We start from the raw sequence: 18,614 nt of genomic DNA on the forward strand, positions 1-18,614 counted from the left end.
TTTTATTAGGGCTTTAACAAAAGGTAGATTTTTGACCTTCAATGGTTAAGAACACATTACTTATTGAAGGCTAAATCCTTAGATAGTATTAATTTCCATAACTTACTGTCACCATAAAAGTTGGTTGCTTAGTTGGAAACCTTTTTACTTTTCAGGTTGAAAAAAAACTTTCACATGTAGTTTAAACATGTTATACATAAAACAATAATAATGTTCTTATATTTAAAAAATATATACATGTTGCTTATCTATACTGATGTTACATTCAAATCTGGTACAGTACGCATGCATTGCAAAAGCATCATATTACAGCAGCCAATTAAAAGATATGCAACAGATACAAACAGCCCCCATTCCAAGCAGATTAGCAGCCATGTTCTCTTTAACCAAACAACTGATTAAACATGCCTAATAAACATTATGATAAGAAAAAGCAAAAAGCACAGAATAACACAGAGTTTGACTGGAAAAACAACAGACCTAAGTTATAAGCATGCTCATATCAATGAAAGTTATTTTAACAGCATTGTTCATTAATACAACATTCTGTTACATGTTGCTCACCGAGCATTCGGAACACTTTAAGCAATGCAATCATCAAGATGTTTCATACCTATGCTTCACCATAATTCTTCTCAAATGCACAGAAGATTTTGTTTATTCTTTTAATACATCTCTTTACAAACCAAAAGATAAAATTTCCTACATGAGTAACATTTAATGTGATTAAAACTGAAACTTTGCCAAACTTTTTGTTAATGGAATAAAACAAATCTATAATGTTGCTTGAATGCCACCTGATAAACCTCCAAACATTTAAAACTATCTTCAAATTACTGGGTAGCCAACATACATTTGAACCTAGCCTTACTTTTTAAAGGCATTATGCTGTTGGCTCTTTCTCACTGAGTGGATGACAACTAATCAAAATGTATACTATTAATGCATTACTGCACTCTGATGCAGTTCATTTCTATAGAAGGGGCATGATCCTATAATATTTACAATGTTAACCCATTTTATTCACCATTTCCATAATATACACACACAAACGCTAAGTATAAGCAAAAAATTAATTTATTTTTGACAACACTACCATCAATAAAACATCATTTTAATTAAACTTTCAATAACCAACTTGACATGTACATTGTATAGACATCCCATTAAAATGATTCTAAAACACATTACTACTCCTATGTAACAGGTATCACAATAAAAACATTCTAAGCAAGTACAGTGTGTTTCAAAACTATGTACACCTTACTGGAAATATCACATTTTTTGACCAATTTTTATTCTATCATGAACTTCATTTTGCATCTTTTTTTTTTCTTTTTTGTTAAGAAAAATAAAAAACAGTACAAGACCATCAGTTTAGGACTTTTGTTTGTTATATGCAATTTTTGTGGTTCAATATTTTTGAAACATTCTGTACAAATATAAAGCATATAGAAGTTATAATAATTTTATATTGGCTTCAATTTGAGTGAAACTACCTGGTTGAATAAATGGTATAACAAGTGTAACCCTGTTTCAAAATATGTATAAAATACAACAAAAAACTTAAACAGAATATCATAAAAATGCAACCTTTCTATAAGAACACATCTTTGAAGAATAACAAATATTAATCTTGGATTAAAGAAAATAACAGACATTAAACTTGAAATTTTGGAACAAGAAAACACATGTAGTAATAACAAAAGAAGAATTCTAATCAATTTGTAAATATGCTATTAATATATCTAAAAAGGTAAAAGGTTTGTTTGCTTGAAGTTAACCACAAAGCTACACAATGGGCTATCTGTGCTCTACCCAGAACATGTATCAAAGCCCCATTTCTAGCACTGCAAGTCTCCAGACCTTCTGCTGTGCCACTGGTGGATAAGGTAAAACGATGTTTGACACCCACACAAATTAATAAAGATCTGACAAATTTTGATAAACTTCTACAGAATGTGTTCTTACATTGCACTCAAGAAAAATTAGATGCATTTCTAAAAAAATAAAAAATGTCATATCTACCATTAATACAATCAACTAAAAATATTGATAAACAGTTTGCTAAATATCAAAATGTAAATAACAATTTAACATAGTAGTACACACTGAAAAACAACTGCAGGTAGAAAAAATTATGAATTTATTTTACCCATGTTTTTCATTTCATCATAACATTCATTGTCATAGCAAAGAAGTTCAAACAATATGATAAAAGTTTCTGCACAGTGTACTATAACCTGTTGTCAGACTATTAAAACATCTTAATGATCAGAAGTTTACCACTTAAAAAGCAAAAATAGTATTAAAAACTACTTTAGAATTTAAAACTCTGTTCAAAAATCATTAGAGGTGAATGAAAAAATAAATCAGTGTTGTTTTCAATATTTACACAGCAAACAAACGTAGCATTCGAATAAGTTTCTTCACAAAAATAAGTGTAAAACAGAAAGACAAAAAACTTAAATGCTTTGTTAATTTGATTATATATATTACAAGTTACATACATTTTCTGAAACCATGGAAAAAGACAAGTTTCCAGAATGAAAATATTAACCTCAAAAGTGTTGGTGAATCAGGATAGTGTCTGAAACACTGGAAAAGTGCATTGTACAAAAATATGAACAAATAGCTAACAGAGCCAATGATATAAACTAAAACCTACAGCTTCATAGAAATTCTTAGTTTGGCAGAGATAAAACTGCTATGTACAAAAATCGTTTGAAGATCATAAATCTATACTTCAAGCTGCTTGAAGACTATCTTAATTTTCCTAAAATCAGAATGAAACCTAACATTAAAATCTTGTGTGGTTTATATCCTGTATTTTGGTTTTTTTCAGAGATGGAATATTATCTAACAGTTCAAAAAAATCAACAAAGTTCTAAGAATGCTGTTTTAAAGTTAATACTATTTGTCATGGTTAACATGTTCTGTCATTGTACAGTATATTTACAAAAATGACTAATAAATACTTCATATATACAAGATCATGCATATATATGTACGTAATATGATCATTGGATGGTTTTCTAATTCATCATAAATACTCTGAAATAAGGCAGGACTCTCATTCAGTATATGTCACTTGATAAACATAACTAGAAGGCACCAACTCATCACAGAGGCTTTTTTTTCATGTAAAACTGTAGCACTAACGGAGGGTTCTGTAAAAAGAAACACCATAGAGATGAGAATAACTTGCAATACATCACTTTTAACAAGTCCAAGTAATTTCTAAGACAAATAAAAGAAAACAGTATTTCAATTAAACATACATTTCTTTTGGTTGAATGCCAGTGATTACATATTTTAGTAACACTTTTTAACACTTTCTGGATAAAAAGGGTGTCACAGATGTCTCTTGATTTCTATTTTTCATTATGTAGTTTTAACTTTTAAAAATTCATGACTTGATTTAATATGTGTCTCAATTTTAGTTTACTGAAGTATTTCTTTTGATATTTAATTTTGATAATTATACTAATTATAAATTGTAGAAAAGGCAAAAAAAAATCAATGACCTTGGACATGACTTAAAAATGATTGTCAAGATAAATATTGTGATGTTTGTCTGCAACGTTATTAGTTAAGATCAATTTATATTTAATAAATGTATTATGATTATATGATAAGGTTTTCATTTGTGTCAGTATGACTTAATAAATATAAATTAAGTCACTAAAATATTTTGCTAGTGCCCACCATACTTACTAAACTTAAGTCTACTTGGTTGTAATAATGGAAATAACAACCTTATAACACCAAATGTTATTTTTCTTTAACATTCAAATACTCAAAGTTTCAATTCACAGTTTTCTTAAAGGTATTCCACTAAAGTACATCATGCAGCTTTGTGCTGTCAGTTACAGTTTGTGATTTAGTGGAATGTTCCTGAAGAAACTGTCCTGCAAAATATCTAGTGTTCAATTAAAGAAAAATAAAGTTGGTGTTATAAAGTAATTTTACTATTATTAAAATGTATTTTATACACCAATATGTACTTTAGAAATGAATTAAATACTTGATTTCTTGTCATAGAAAATATGTTGCTTTTAAAACATCTTCAGGATTGAGAATATAAAAAACTAAAACAAATAACATTTTGTTGTTTCTAAGTTTTCTAATCTTACCATTACATTCCTTTCTTTATTCTTGTATGTGCTTGGACTACATATTTTTCCATCCAACCATAGATTGCTGTTCAAGTCACTTTATTTACTTTACACTGACAGTTTATAATCTGCTTTATGCAATTACATTACAATGTTGCTTTTATTTATTTTCAAAGCTGTGTTTCATTAGTAATGTTTTAACATCACATGTATTATGTTGTAACTTCATAAAGATGATGAAAAGCAGGGTTTATAGTAAACACACCAACAACGAAATAAATCACTTAACAAACAAGGCACAGACAATATTCTCTGGGGGCAATACTTTGGAATGAAAAGCAAAATTCAAAGAAACTTATAAATGCACTGTGTATAGGTGAGATATCTCAGAGCTATGCAGAAGAATTAAAGCTGACATACTCCTTTATGAATTGCACTAAATAAAAGTTACAAAATAACCTATTATGCAATATAGTTAAAAATTGTAGAAACAAAATTATTATCCTTACTTCAATTTTAAACCTTGGTATACAGATTTACGTATAAAACCAAAAAAGTACTCATCAATCAATCACAGGAAAAATTGTCTTTTGAGCAAAAGATTTTTTTCTATATTTCAAATCATTTATCAAAAGGTTCACCTCATGTTTTTCAATTCAAAATGAACATCAATAAGGAAAACATTTAAATGTTATTTGTAACAGCACTTCAAAAAAGTTTGGGATTTTTTTCTAATCTCATGGTATATAATAGTGTACCATATTTTGAATTATAAAATATTTTCATAAGAACCTAGTTTCAAACAAAAGATCTCTAAATTATATTACCTTATCTTTCCATGATGATAACCAAACACGCTTTAAACAATAATGGTCGGACATTACTTTCCCACTACACACAATTTCAACCTATATATAAAAAAAAAATAGAAAAAGAGATACTATAATAACAAAATTAGTGACAAATGTTTTGAACAATGTTAACTATTACAGTTAACCCTTTCACAACAACTGAGAAATGTACATCCAAGCAAAAGAGTTAATTGTGATACTTTTCAAATTTCTGATTGTATGTACTTAGTGTCAATTGAATTGACACTATCCCATTTTTTATTTTTCAAATCTATCATATTTACCCTTTTTTTGCACAGAGTGCATACAAATAGAAACCAAACGAAAAATTTTAAATCTTGGAAAATTCAACTACTTAATCATTATGAAACTAGCTATAAGTATTCTATACAAAAACAACTTTTAGTGATGAGCTTATTTAGAAATTTCCTATGTTTTACAGTTATCATAGTTTAATAAACATTTGTATGTGCAACAAGTTATTTAAAAGTTATTTATCATTAACTTACATTTACGTAAAATAAAACCTTGTATTTATTTATAGTAAATGATAAAAGATACATTTTCCATATCTTAATTTTAACTGTGCACAAGCATTCAAAAAGTTTTAGTTTTAAAATAATTAATGGCAACAGCTTCTACAAAGAAAACCTTTTATATGATTGAATGCTTGTATCTCTTATTTTAATACCTCTTTATTCATTGTTTCTGGCCATAACTTTCGAATCAACTTCTTTAAGTGGTAGATCTGGGCCCGTACAGAACAACGAACATATTGTCTTCCATCTCTAATAAAAGGGTCTCTTGTACTAGGGCCATTTCTAGGAAAGTAAAAGTTAATTCCCAGTCATTTATTTGGGTTGAAGAACTTCAACTCATAAATATTCAAAGATAATAGGTTTAACTTTCCTGAAAAAATAAATATACATTAACAGGCCATCAATTTTTACAAACAGCATTTATTTTCAATTGTTATCACCTGAATGAAATTAAGTCCATTTTTTACAAATACTTTGAATTTATATTACTGATTTTGCAACTATTTTTAATGTTTAATCAAGAAAATATATACATTATATAGTATTAAAGTTTAAGACTGTTACAATATAACCTTACTTCAATCCATGGGTAATGCAGTTGACCTTTTAAATTTGTTGCTGTCTGTAAAATTTAGTGCAAAGTAACTAAAGAGCTATCTATCCTAGCTGTTCCTAACACTGAAGTATCAGACTAGAAGGAAGACACTAGTCACTACCAATTCACTGCCTATTCTAATAAAAGTGGGATTTTACCATCATCTTCATAATACATCCATGGATCCACAGTGTGGATCACTATTTTTTGCAGTAACTTAGCAAGAATCATGGAATCTCAGATCCAGTCTTACTAGTGAGATGCACTTTACCTATACCTCTTTAAGCAGATCACAATAATCAAAAGTATTTGGTTATACATTTTCAACACCTTTAAGTCCACATACATAATAGTAACTATCATCGAGCTTAGGTTCCAGTGTTTTGAAAAAAGTATGAAAATAAAGCAGTCTTTTCATTGTGAATTTTCTTAAAAGTAATCATTTCCAAAGTTCTGTTTAAAACTATGATATTTTCTATTAAGTGTTAAAATCATATCATTGTACTTAAATTATTGATTTACTGATGGTAATGGACTATCGTTTTTATATTTGTAATACATAAAATTTTACTGTTTACTGTTACATGCTTTACCTTTATTTCATTTATTTTTTTGGCTTATGCTTACATTAACCTCTGCTACATACATCAACTGTAATATGAAAGTTATCCTTTAAACATTCCTTAGCAGTTGACTTGCTAAAAAGAATAAAATCACATGCAGTTCTCATGTAATCACACATGCACACACACAATGACGACAATGATAAAGATATTTTTATATTATACATTGCACTCTTAAAATTCCCCTAACTTAAAAACAATTTATCTAAACATGTTATTTTCATTGTTAAATCACAAAAAACTGTTTATTACTTCAAAATGTAACAATGGTTTTTCTAACCCCTCAGCACCCAACACAGACTTCTAAAATGTCATTGATTTATCTTAGCAATTTAACAAATAACTTCTGGGTTAATATTAGGATACAAAAATATTTATAAATTTTGTCCTTTCACACATAGAACAAAACACAATTAAAACATAAATTTAGTTGTCATAAAAGAGGAACAAAGGCTGTCTGCAGGGTTCTTCTGTTTTAACCACTCATGCCATTATACAGTAGTATGTTGTCTGTCAGTCAGTCAACATTAAAACATCACACAAGATTAACTTATGTGGTGCTTAACATTGCAATGTTTACTTTCATGACATCAGTAAAACATCTTCAAACCATCAATCATAATTATACACACTGTAAGCTGCATTACCACATAAAATGAATTTCAAAAGGAAAAAATACAAATATACATTACTCTTAAATTGGATTTTATGTACTATTGAAACAGAACATTTACAAGAACCCTGCAGAAGTACATCTTATTGTATCTTCATTTTTATGATGTAAAAAATAGAGGAAAAACCACTAATTCCTGGCAAATATAATGAAGTCAGATAAACGGTTGTATTAGTTCTTAAAGATAAATCTTTCTTTGTATGACTTCTCCTAGGTCACATAACACTTGTTTAAATTTTAATAAACATTTACTAAATAAATCATCATTTCATTTTTACTTTATTCTTGGATCCACTGGTGCACTTAGTAGATGAAACTAGAAATGTTATAACAATGTAGGTCAAAAACACCAATACCAGTAAAAACTTTGTGCTTTCAAAAGATCTGTAAAAATTTCAAGACTGTTAATTTTTAAAATATTCCATAACAGATATGAAGATTGTGAATAATACATTGCCACCGTGTAGCATAAGTTCTGAAAATCATTTTTTCAAATATTTATTGTTTCCAAACTTCACTACTGAATGATGTTATGAAACTTATGAATAACTTGTATTTCAAACATAGAAACACAGAACAAAAAAGTTACAAGTATGTATGACATAACACTAGACTTAATTTTTACTTTGTCAATTTCTGTACCAAATTGAAGTAAAATATTTCTGAAATCTTCTAATAATAGGGTATTACTTTAAAACTAAGAGTAAAACTTTAAACTAACATCTATTTTCCAGATTTCATCTCTTAGCTTTTCAATATTGCCTAAATTCTTACATCTAACAAAAAATAATTTCCACTTTGAAACTCTTTAAAGCAGTCTAATATTACCCCAGATGCATTACATCAAATAAAATCATCAATAACCAAACAAAAGTTTTGAGTTCTCATACCTTAGTGGTTCTACTTGAACATGTACCAGCTCATCATGTATGTAAAGATGCTGGTTAGACAAACCATCTTCTTTGTTACTATCTTCTTCTTCCTTACAACCTTAGATAACAGAAACAAGATTTTACATTATTTTTTATAGAGATGTATTTAAGCAGTCTTCATGATGAACAACATCAATATGGGTACAAATGACTAGTTTAGATTGACACTTGAGAAGAAAGTCTTCAAGGATTAAACTGCAGGTAGAAAGGACAAAGATTCTTTCTTAGATATTACTCTCCTAAGACTTCCTCAAATGTCAATCTGAACTAATCAGTTAAATATCACTTTAGTTGTGTCTGTCATTTACTAATAATGTAATGTCAGAAATGAACACTATCACAAACAAGTATTTGGTTTGTCTGTGTTTAGAATTAAGCATAAAGCTACACAATGAGCTATTTCTGTTCTGCCCACGGTATCAAAACCCAGTTTCTAGCAGCATAAATCTGCAGACATACTGTTGTGCAGTTTACAATGTTTGGAGAAGGTTTCTCATCATCTGATACAAGTAGTTTACCTAGACACAGGAATATATGACTACATTGCTTCAGGCTTAGAGGTAACTTGATGTTTGGTTCTTTGTTTAAAAATTACAGCTTTTACTTTTTAATAGGTATACTATGTTTTTTTTAATTGCAATGTTTGTAAACATGCAGGTTTTTAATTATGTTCAAACTAAATCAAATCAGATAAGCTTAGATAAATTTAGCAAGTATGGTAGAAGACTGAAAAATATTTTGGTGATTCACACCCTTTATTCATTACTTATGTTTATCCTGTTCAAACATCACCCATATAAACTGTCTAATTAACAACTGCTTATTTCTGATTATAACTGTGATATGTTTTAGATAAATACATCATTACCCTTAAAAGTGATAGTAAAACACGTTTTCATATATTAATTAGCAGATTCATTTACACAAGATCGCTTGAATGTTATTGCATATTTTGAAAACAAACAACGTTGGTCTATAGTTAACAACAGTAAGTTATTCACAATATAGGAAATGCCCAGCTTATCTGAAAAAAAAATTAAAATATTTGTGCCAAAAATATATTTTAGAGAAAAAATTATGATATACAGAACATGCCTATTAGATCCGTGATGAAAAGAAACCCATTTGAAGTAAAAATGTATTCTCAATACAGCTGGTATGTGTATTACTACTTTAATTAAAGTACAGAATGTTTGTTTCGACCTTCTTAGGTCATCTTCTGGTCAGTTCCAAATTCTCTCTTTGTTAACCTGAATATGACTTAAAATGGTTGAAATGTTATTTAGTTCAGTTAAAAAAAAAAGATTAAAATATGGAAACTAAAATTATGTTAGAACACTGCAGTGGTTCCCAAAGTTGAGATGTTAATACACCTAATTATTTTCTTTGCCTGTACAGGGGAAGCCATGTTGTCAGGAGTACTGTTATATTTGATCAAAAGCAACTAATTAATGAGCCCATCAAGTAACTGATTTGCAAGTATCACTAATCATCCAATTCTAATACATTTTGAAATTTTCTATAAAAAAAATATGGTAAATTCAAAACTGGATAGCACTTTGGAATAATCAATAAATTCATATTGTTGGTAAACTAATATGATGGTTTATTTAAAATGTTACCTACCTTCTGTATTTGTCTCAGTCAAACCTCTCATTTTTTCAAAGTCTTCTCTTTGTTTAAGTTCATCTACAATAAGAAAGCATACTAACAGAGTTAATAAATATCTATACCTACACCAAAATCTCAAATACAGGGTGGCTCAAAATTGTCTTACCTATTTAAAGATTTAATAACTACCTATGAAAACTGCATGGTCATATTTCTAACATCTTGTAGCTTTAACCAAAAGGTTTTTATTGTAATTTCCTTTTGTTAGTCTAGTAAATACTGATTACCCTGTAAAATGGAAACCCTGCAATAAAGGTTCATTCCAACTCACTCCAGTGGATTGGTTGGAGTAAGCCAATTCCATGTCTTCTGTGTTCACCAGACATCAATTCACTAGACGTATTTAGGTGTATGTTAAGGACATCATATAATGTAACATACAGCAAACATCATGGAGCTAAAGACTATGATAATGGATGCTATATCCCCAGATCCCTAATATAGCTGTGAAAATGGTGCAGTAAACATGGACTAAAGTCAAATATCTGTTAGATGTGCTGATAGTCACTAATAATGAATATACAGAAATCTGCTGACATGTCAGTAAAGTGTTTAATTTACACTACAAAATGCTGGAAACTGTATGGTTGTATTTTGTTAGTCATTTAATTATTAAATTTTAAAATAGGAAAGGTAAATTTGGACCACCTGTAGACAACAGCACTTAATCATTAATAATTTCAGTGAAATCAATCACACTATGAACTACTAAATCAAGTAATGATACTCTTCCCTCACAAACTTTATAATCTTTAATACTTAACTATATAGTATCATATGGAAATTATTTTCCAATATGAACATGTTTCATATTTAAAACTATATCATAACAAGTCTCCTTTTTTTTATTATGTATAATAAATTCCCATACACTGTGGGTCATTTTACATCACATATTCTAACAGATTAGTAGTTCTTTTTTCAACAATTGTATAAACATTTAAAAAGTTTTATGGATGAAATACAAAACTAGCAAAAAAAATAATCAATAAACATAGTTGATCATATTGTTTAAAGATCTTCACTTGACATAATTTTGCTTCAGTAACTGTATCAGATTTTGATGATAATATTGCACATATCATAGAACCTTCCACAAATCAGTTCTTAGTTCAACCACTCACCTTTAAGGAATATGTAGAGAATTTATAATACTTACTTTCCCACAGAGAAGGTACAATCTTATATACAATGTCTTGTAAAGTCCTGTCTGATTTAAGATTCAGGAGAGGTTGAGTTTCATGAACCTTAATATTGCACATGGGACAGTGTTTGCTGGTTTGTAGAAATTTCACGATGCAGCTCTTGCAAACTGAAAAAAAAGTTCAGTTCATAGATTGTAGCACTTTAAAACATTTTAATTCATGCTTACTATTCCCCACAAAAAACAAACAAACATATATTCTCAAAGCAAATTTTTTTACAATTATTAAGGAAAAACCTTCATTGATTGGCAACCTAAATTTAAAACAATTCTTCACAAGTCACTAGTTAATAATTAACAAGAACTCTAAAAACAGACAAAATACTCATTAAAGTTAAAATGCAAATTCAAGAAAAAGCAAATAAAAGATAATTTTATTTAAAAAATAACACAAAAGTACAACTTCTTCAGCTATCAGCATAAGGGAAATTGAATATGGCCATATCACATAAAAAAAGCCTCAAACCTTAATCAATGTCTAATATTTAATAAATTTCCCGATCAAAGGAATGACCAGTCAAGTACATCTTCAGCTGAAGCAAGTCATTTTGGGTATGAAAACTGAACATATCCACCTGAATGAATTACCATAGTAACAGTGACTTTAAACATTACTCATAAATAATAAAAGCCACAAGAAAAAAAAATCATGTTGCAATATTTGCTTACTTTTGAAACAAACTTTTAGCTCAAAATTTAAAACAAAAGAATAAAAATACCTGTTAATTTCTACATTTTACTTATTAACTTTTCTGGAATGGGGGTCACATATTTAATATTTTCATTCTCACAACAAAAACTTTAAAAAATTGTATAATATTTAGAACAAGGTTACTAAATAGTTCCTAGTTCAGATTTTAAAAAAACACACAATCTGATTTTCTATAATTTTTTTGTTGAGAAATATTATTTTGAAAAGATATTGAAAACTTCCTTTCACTCTGCAATTCAAATTTTTTCAATGTTTATCACAAATTTTATCCAATCAGTTTCAACTTCATTGATATTCAAATTTATTTTGTTATTTCAATAACAATTATACTAGTAACCAATTCCAACTACAAACTGTTTGTTTGGAATTAATCAGAAAGCTACACAGTGGGCTATCTGTGCTCTACCCACCACAGGTATTGAAACCTGGATTCTAGTGTTGTAAGTCTGCAGACTGTAACTGGGGAGCATCAGGTTAAGTAACAATATTCTTTATCAAATTCAGTTTGTATTTAACAAATATTTTTTGTACATAAACTATAAATCCTTTTATGTTTGTATTGTGTGAATATGATAAATTTAATATCAATAAATAAGGACTTAAGTCACCAGAAATGTTTCAACTGCCTAGTTTTCTCTCTATCTAACAAGCCTTACTTGATGTCTTACCCCAGAAGAAAACTTAGTTTTTTTGAACAAACATAACTCAAAATAAAATAAAAAAATTGCAAGAATGAAAATAATAAACAGAAAAACTAAATTCTCAGAACTGTAATTTGTTCCTAAAACTTCTGAATTTCCTACTACATTTTAAGTCTTAATAAAACCAAAATTATTTCTCAAATGATTTTATTCAAATTCATTGTCTGATATTTTGAAGGCTGAGTTTCATTTGTAGCTGTTCAGTAGTTTAGAAGTCAAAAGGGTGGGAACCAAGAGGCTGTACTAATAGAATTCAAAAAAGAAATTGAAAATCATGTGAGAAACAAAATATTGTCATATATTCCCAAGAGATAATAGATGTTTAGGAAATATAAATCTATGTTTTTGTCTTTGCAGAAACGTTTTAAAACATAATTGTCAATACATTTGTTGTTTACAGGCAAGACTCCTCTTAGATATACAGAAATGCAAGTTAGAACATTACTTACATTTATTTGTGAATTAATATTACAAATTATAAAATATCAATTTTAAATATTTTAGTAAAAAACTGTTGAAACATATTTAGGATTATTATGTTTGCTGAAATCTAGAGTTTGGTATTCAAGTGTGAAAAATCACCTCAAAGATGCTCATAGTCCTAGAAAGGGTTAATATGGAGTTATTCAGACATATATTTTGACCATTCGTTCAACATTTCTTCTGACTTTTAAAGTGATGTTGGTATTGGAAATCTGCTTTGAGGACTGGTTCCAAGAATTAACCAGAGGTTCAATAACATTTAAATCTTGTGACTCTGGTGCTCACAATCTGTTCCTTGAAGTCTTAAATTTTAAAAGTATTAACTGGTGTTTTTTTAATATATAAAACAGACTAGCACAGGATAAAAATAGTTTAGGATAAGGTTTCGGTAATCATTTATATCCTCTTACCTTTAACTAAAACACATTACAGGCCCTTAACTATTCTGACAAAAAGCTGCCCATACAATCACAAAGTCTCTACCATGCTTAAATGCTGGTACATTTAGTGTTGTAAGCAGCAAAAAGCTTTCAAAACAAATACATCCATTTGCAATTTGAAGATATAAGTTTACAAATGACTCAACTTGGTCAAACCACATCTTTCCGTTGTTTAAAACACATTAGATAATGCATAAAATTAACCTTTAAATGGCAGTCATCATCAATTCACACTGCTACCTACAACATTCCTGCTGTTTAAGGGTTGATCTTACTTTGTATCTACCATGTTTGTTGTATGTATAGATAGTCACACATCTTCATTTTTATTTATATGGAATTCTAGTAACACTTAGAACCAAATAAAATTTACCCACTCACAGGGTGAAGGTATATAGAAGTTGGATAGTGGAATGCAGATTTTTTCCTTCCATTCCAAATGCTCTATAGAACATAGTGAGCAAATGATTTAGTAATAAACATATAAATAGGAGGATATGAACAGGAAGCAACAGAAACACAATAGTAGAAGAGTAAAGTCACTGCTAAGGAAACGTTTGGGGTAATGTTAACTGCTGAAATGACAAACCTAACATTTAATGTTAATGTAAGACTTACAGCTGAAAGAGAAGAATTTGTTCCATCAAAGTGTGGTTCTAAGGTAACTAAATCAGCCTGAGTGAACTTTAATAAAAGGAACACAAGATGTTTTGAAGAAATAAGACCAAATAATTAGGGGAAATGCAGTAAATGACTGTGGTAACTCATGCTACTATCATAAGTGAATTATACACAGAATACTAATGCTAAAGAAATAGAGAGGTAGTTTGGCTTGTGAACTGAAATGTTAAAGAAAGTGAACAGGCCTAAGTGGACTTGACATGAAGAGAACTACAGTGGAACCCCTCTAAAGCAGCCACTTTTGGGACTGAGACAAACTGGTCTGATTAAAGGAGTTGCACTGTACATAATTAGGGATTATGTAAACAAAAAAGGGACTGCAATTGAATGACCACTTTCAAGGGGTGGCCACTTAGAGGGGTAACACTGTATATTTAATGTTTACATGCCAATAATCTCTGTAGTGTAAAAAAATTGTTATATATACATTTAACTAGTTTGAATATAAATGTGTTTGTTTATATACATTCTTTTGAAAGCAAGTGGAGAGAGTAGTGCTGTTCATTTATCTTAGAATTAATCACTTATAAGTACCAGACACCTAATGTAAAAGACTTCTAAGCTCAACAACATAATATACTTTTATGCTAGAAAATAAAAGCATTTAATTGACAACTGGCAAACATAAAAAAGAATCTAATATCTGACACTTACAAACATTTCATTGACAGCTAAAATATAATTACTCTGAATATTTCAAACACTAAAAAAAAAATAAACTTTGAAATATATATTTGCTTAGTGAGCCCTACAGATAACATTTTATACATCAGTATCAATTATTACACAAAATCTTAAATCACCAGTTTATGATATTTTGAAGGCTCCACTCACAGTAGACCATTTTCCTGATTTGTAGATAACATATTTAGTTACATTTTGATCATAATTTGACAAAACCTTACTATATAATTTTAGCATTTTGCTGTGATGTACAATTTAATTAAAATATTTTAAAAACATATTTGTGAAGTATTATTATTTTTAATTATTTGTGAACAGAGTTATAACTAACCAATGATTGCTAACTTCAAGTGCTAAGCTTGGTTAAGTTTTGAAAAAGTAGTGCAATTATACTGTTCTCAGAAAATATCCAAATCATCAAAAAATGGTATAGAACCCTACACAGGTTTCATACAGACTTTACTAAAGAAAAGTTCTAACATTTTCCAGAACCCATAATACAATTTAAGATAACTAAATCCTGCCACACACAGTTGATGGCAATGACTAAAATTCAGAGTTTATAACAAATTCATATGCCACATAAAAAACAATTAAGGTAATAAATATATTAGTGCATTAATTGCTGAAAACACAGAAATGCTAATAAAACTCAACTTACAGGTGTGCAAACATTCTGTGATTGTTGTAGCATCAATGAAGTATCCAGCACATAATATGCAAACTATGTGTGGGTTCAGGTCTCTAATTCGGATCTTTAATTTCTATATAAAAAAAAATAACAAAAGTTAGCTTCTCAGATATTCCATCTGATGTATTTATAGTTTAAATTATGAAGTCTTTGAGAACATTTTTTTTTATTCTTATTTATTACCTTTATCATGCATCTTTTATAAACCTTCAAGCTGTTGAATTTCATGCAAAGCTTATTCAGGACTATTTGTACCAGCTGTCTCTAACTTTGCAGTGATAGACTAGAGAGAAGAGAACAGCTTGTCAACACCATCCAAAGTCACCTTCTAGGTTAAGCCATGAATACACAGGCATGCTCACCAATGGGCCTTGCTCACCCAAAATCTTCAAGCATATTACTGTAACCTAGGCTTCAGTAGTTTTAGCTGAAACTTAAAATATTTTTACAAGTAAAAGCAGTAAAGCTTTTGTAAAACCTTATTATACTTCATTTTAGAAATTAGTTTTATCTAGAAAAGGTCAGTAGCAATGTATAAGAATGAAGTACTACCAATTATATTATTACTCTTTAACATGTCTATAGCAGAGCACAAGAATACCATGTTATTTAAAAAACAAAAGTAACCTGGTATATGAAAATATTTAATGAATAAGTGTGATATATTTAAACATCACTATAAATATGAAAAAAAACTGTAAAGGGTGTTCAACTTGGCTTAAGTTTGCAATAACTTACATTTCCAACTTACAAGTAGGCTATCAGTTGCCAAGACATGGCTGAGTTGGTTGTCACTAATTTTCTGTTGGCTTTACATAATTCTATATTGTATGAAAAAGACTGCATGATTTGAAGGTAATGAAAACATTAAATTCAAAAATGCTAATGTGTGTATTTATTTGTGACTAAAATTGAAACTCATACAAAACTGAAAACTGGGGCAAATATTCTTGGAACAGCCTCATTCCTCATTGGGTTAAACTGCCACCTTGGCTCTTAAGATTTGTTGCCAGATCATAAATATCAGATATTTTACAATCTCTTAAAATGGGCATAAAATATGCTATAATACAAGTAAAAAACAACTAACATACACATGGTCACATGGTGTGCAATTAGTATTCTAGAAACTTCAGTGTCCAAAACCTAAAGTTCCCACAAGTATAATCTAAAATTTACCACATTCAGATATAAAAAACTTCTAAGACTTTTAATGTCCTTTTGTGTAAAAGAAAAAAAAAACATTTAACAGAAGAATCAACTCTTATTACTTTATCATTATTATTTACTAGTAATAGAATCAAGAATTTGGAAGTATTATTGTAATACATTAACCAAATTAGTTACAAGATAAATAATGAAAAAGAAAGGTTTGGAAATACCCAAGAGATCCCTTTACTCTTGTTACATTCACTCAATTGTACAACAACTTTAAAATATTTACTTCACAATATTTAAAATGTTTCTGTAATCGACATAGTCATACTAAAATCCTCAACTTTAAGTGTGCAAAACAGCAGAAGGCTTAAGAAACGTTATAAAAAAATAGCGAAAATGACTGACACTATTTATTAATATTAGTATGCCAATCAAGTTTGGTTTGAAAACAATTAACATCAAAGGGCTAACTATGCAGCAAATATCAACGTTCGTATTTAGTAATACTAATCATTATGGGTATATTATTAGTAATACTACAGTACTGCCATTGAAGTTTACGTTTAGCTTCATATTTCAATCTCGTCATTTCACAACTAGAATTTTATGCAATGCTATTTAAGTAACGAGCTTGATCATTTGATGGTGTTAGCATTCACCTGCTTAAATCATGTGCTTCATATTTCAATCTTGTCATTTCACAACTGGAATTTTATGCAATGCTATTTAAGTAACGAGCTTGATCATTTGATGGTGTCAGCATTCACCTGCTTAAATCATGTATTTCGTTTTACCATTCAATAATGACAGTAATAATACAAAGAATTCAACTTAACATCTAAACTGCACAGTTGCAGTCTTACAGTGCAACATATCATAGAACCTGTACCCCTGCATGCGATGTGTTTAGGCTTAAGTTTTGTTCATATAAACGTTTAGTGAAAATACAGTTAATAAAATTAAAAACACAACACTAAAATGAAAAAAACAACAACATATTACCTCTTCCATTATGTTTGTTACATTACGACTAACTTAAAAATTTACACCTTACAAAACTATCTAACACTAGGATAGCGGTAGACGTATAGCCCTACACATATGTAAGAGTAATGTGCGTTTGCCCTCTAGTGTTTAATAAACAATTACTACATTTATGAAGTGCAAAATATAAAATAAAAATATATATTTCATATATGTATGATGTGTTAAACCGATTTGTATCATTAATTTTAAAATTATCACGATAAGGATAATGAAAATATAGTATATTATAAATATTATACTAACACACATCTACATAAAGTTTTATGTAAATTGAACGACAAATAAACTGTTTATAACCAAACATAGGAGGAGCAGAAAGTATTCGTGCGTTTATTTTAATGGTCAGTTGTGTAGCCTTTCAGGTGAATTACTTGGCGCAATCTCTCCTCATAGCCCTGTATGTTCGTTTGACAGTACTCCACTGGTATTTTCTTCCATTCTTCTTTACAGGAGGCCTCCAACTCTTGCAAGTTTTTCGGATGACGCTGATGAACCGTGGTTTTCAACTCATGCCAAACGTTTTCAATTGTGTTGAGATTGGGTGACTGCGATGGCAACTCCAGAACGCTTATATAGTTCCTCTAAAACCAGGATTGCACATATTTTGATTTGTGCTTAGGGTCATTGTTGTGCTGGAAGATCCAACGACGCCCAAGCCGCAAGTTCCGAGCATCATTCTTGATATAAGTGCCTAATATATCAACGTACTATTCTTTTTCATGATTCCGTTCACGCGGTGAAGGCTTCCTACACCAGAAGAGCTGAAGAAACCCCATAGCATAATCGAGCCACCTCCTTGTTTAACTGTAGG

The 18,614-nt window shown here is 29.2% G+C and overlaps 1 protein-coding gene across 2 annotated transcripts; it reads right to left on the reverse strand.

The window, feature by feature from the left end:
• Positions 1 to 1,059: 1,059 nt before the first annotated feature.
• LOC143255676 (polycomb group RING finger protein 1-like) lies at positions 1,060 to 17,892 on the reverse strand. Of its 2 annotated transcripts, XM_076511720.1 has the most exons (9): positions 17,759 to 17,872; positions 15,782 to 16,031; positions 15,569 to 15,671; positions 11,162 to 11,314; positions 9,958 to 10,020; positions 8,290 to 8,389; positions 5,661 to 5,790; positions 4,946 to 5,026; positions 1,060 to 3,170 (listed from the first exon to the last, which is right to left on the reverse strand). In XM_076511720.1, the coding sequence occupies exons 2-9, from the start codon at positions 15,824 to 15,826 to the stop codon at positions 3,123 to 3,125; spliced, it is 723 nt and encodes a 240-aa protein (XP_076367835.1). In that variant the 5' UTR covers positions 15,827 to 16,031; positions 17,759 to 17,872; the 3' UTR covers positions 1,060 to 3,122. The 2 variants fall into 2 exon arrangements, with proteins under 2 accessions (XP_076367835.1, XP_076367836.1); XM_076511721.1 differs by lacking the exon at positions 15,782 to 16,031 and having other exon boundaries at positions 17,759 to 17,892.
• Between the last annotated feature and the right edge of the window lie 722 nt (positions 17,893 to 18,614).

The sequence above is a fragment of the Tachypleus tridentatus genome, chromosome 7 (genome assembly GCF_004210375.1).
Source record: "Tachypleus tridentatus isolate NWPU-2018 chromosome 7, ASM421037v1, whole genome shotgun sequence".
Classification (NCBI taxonomy): Eukaryota; Metazoa; Arthropoda; class Merostomata; order Xiphosura; family Limulidae; genus Tachypleus; species Tachypleus tridentatus.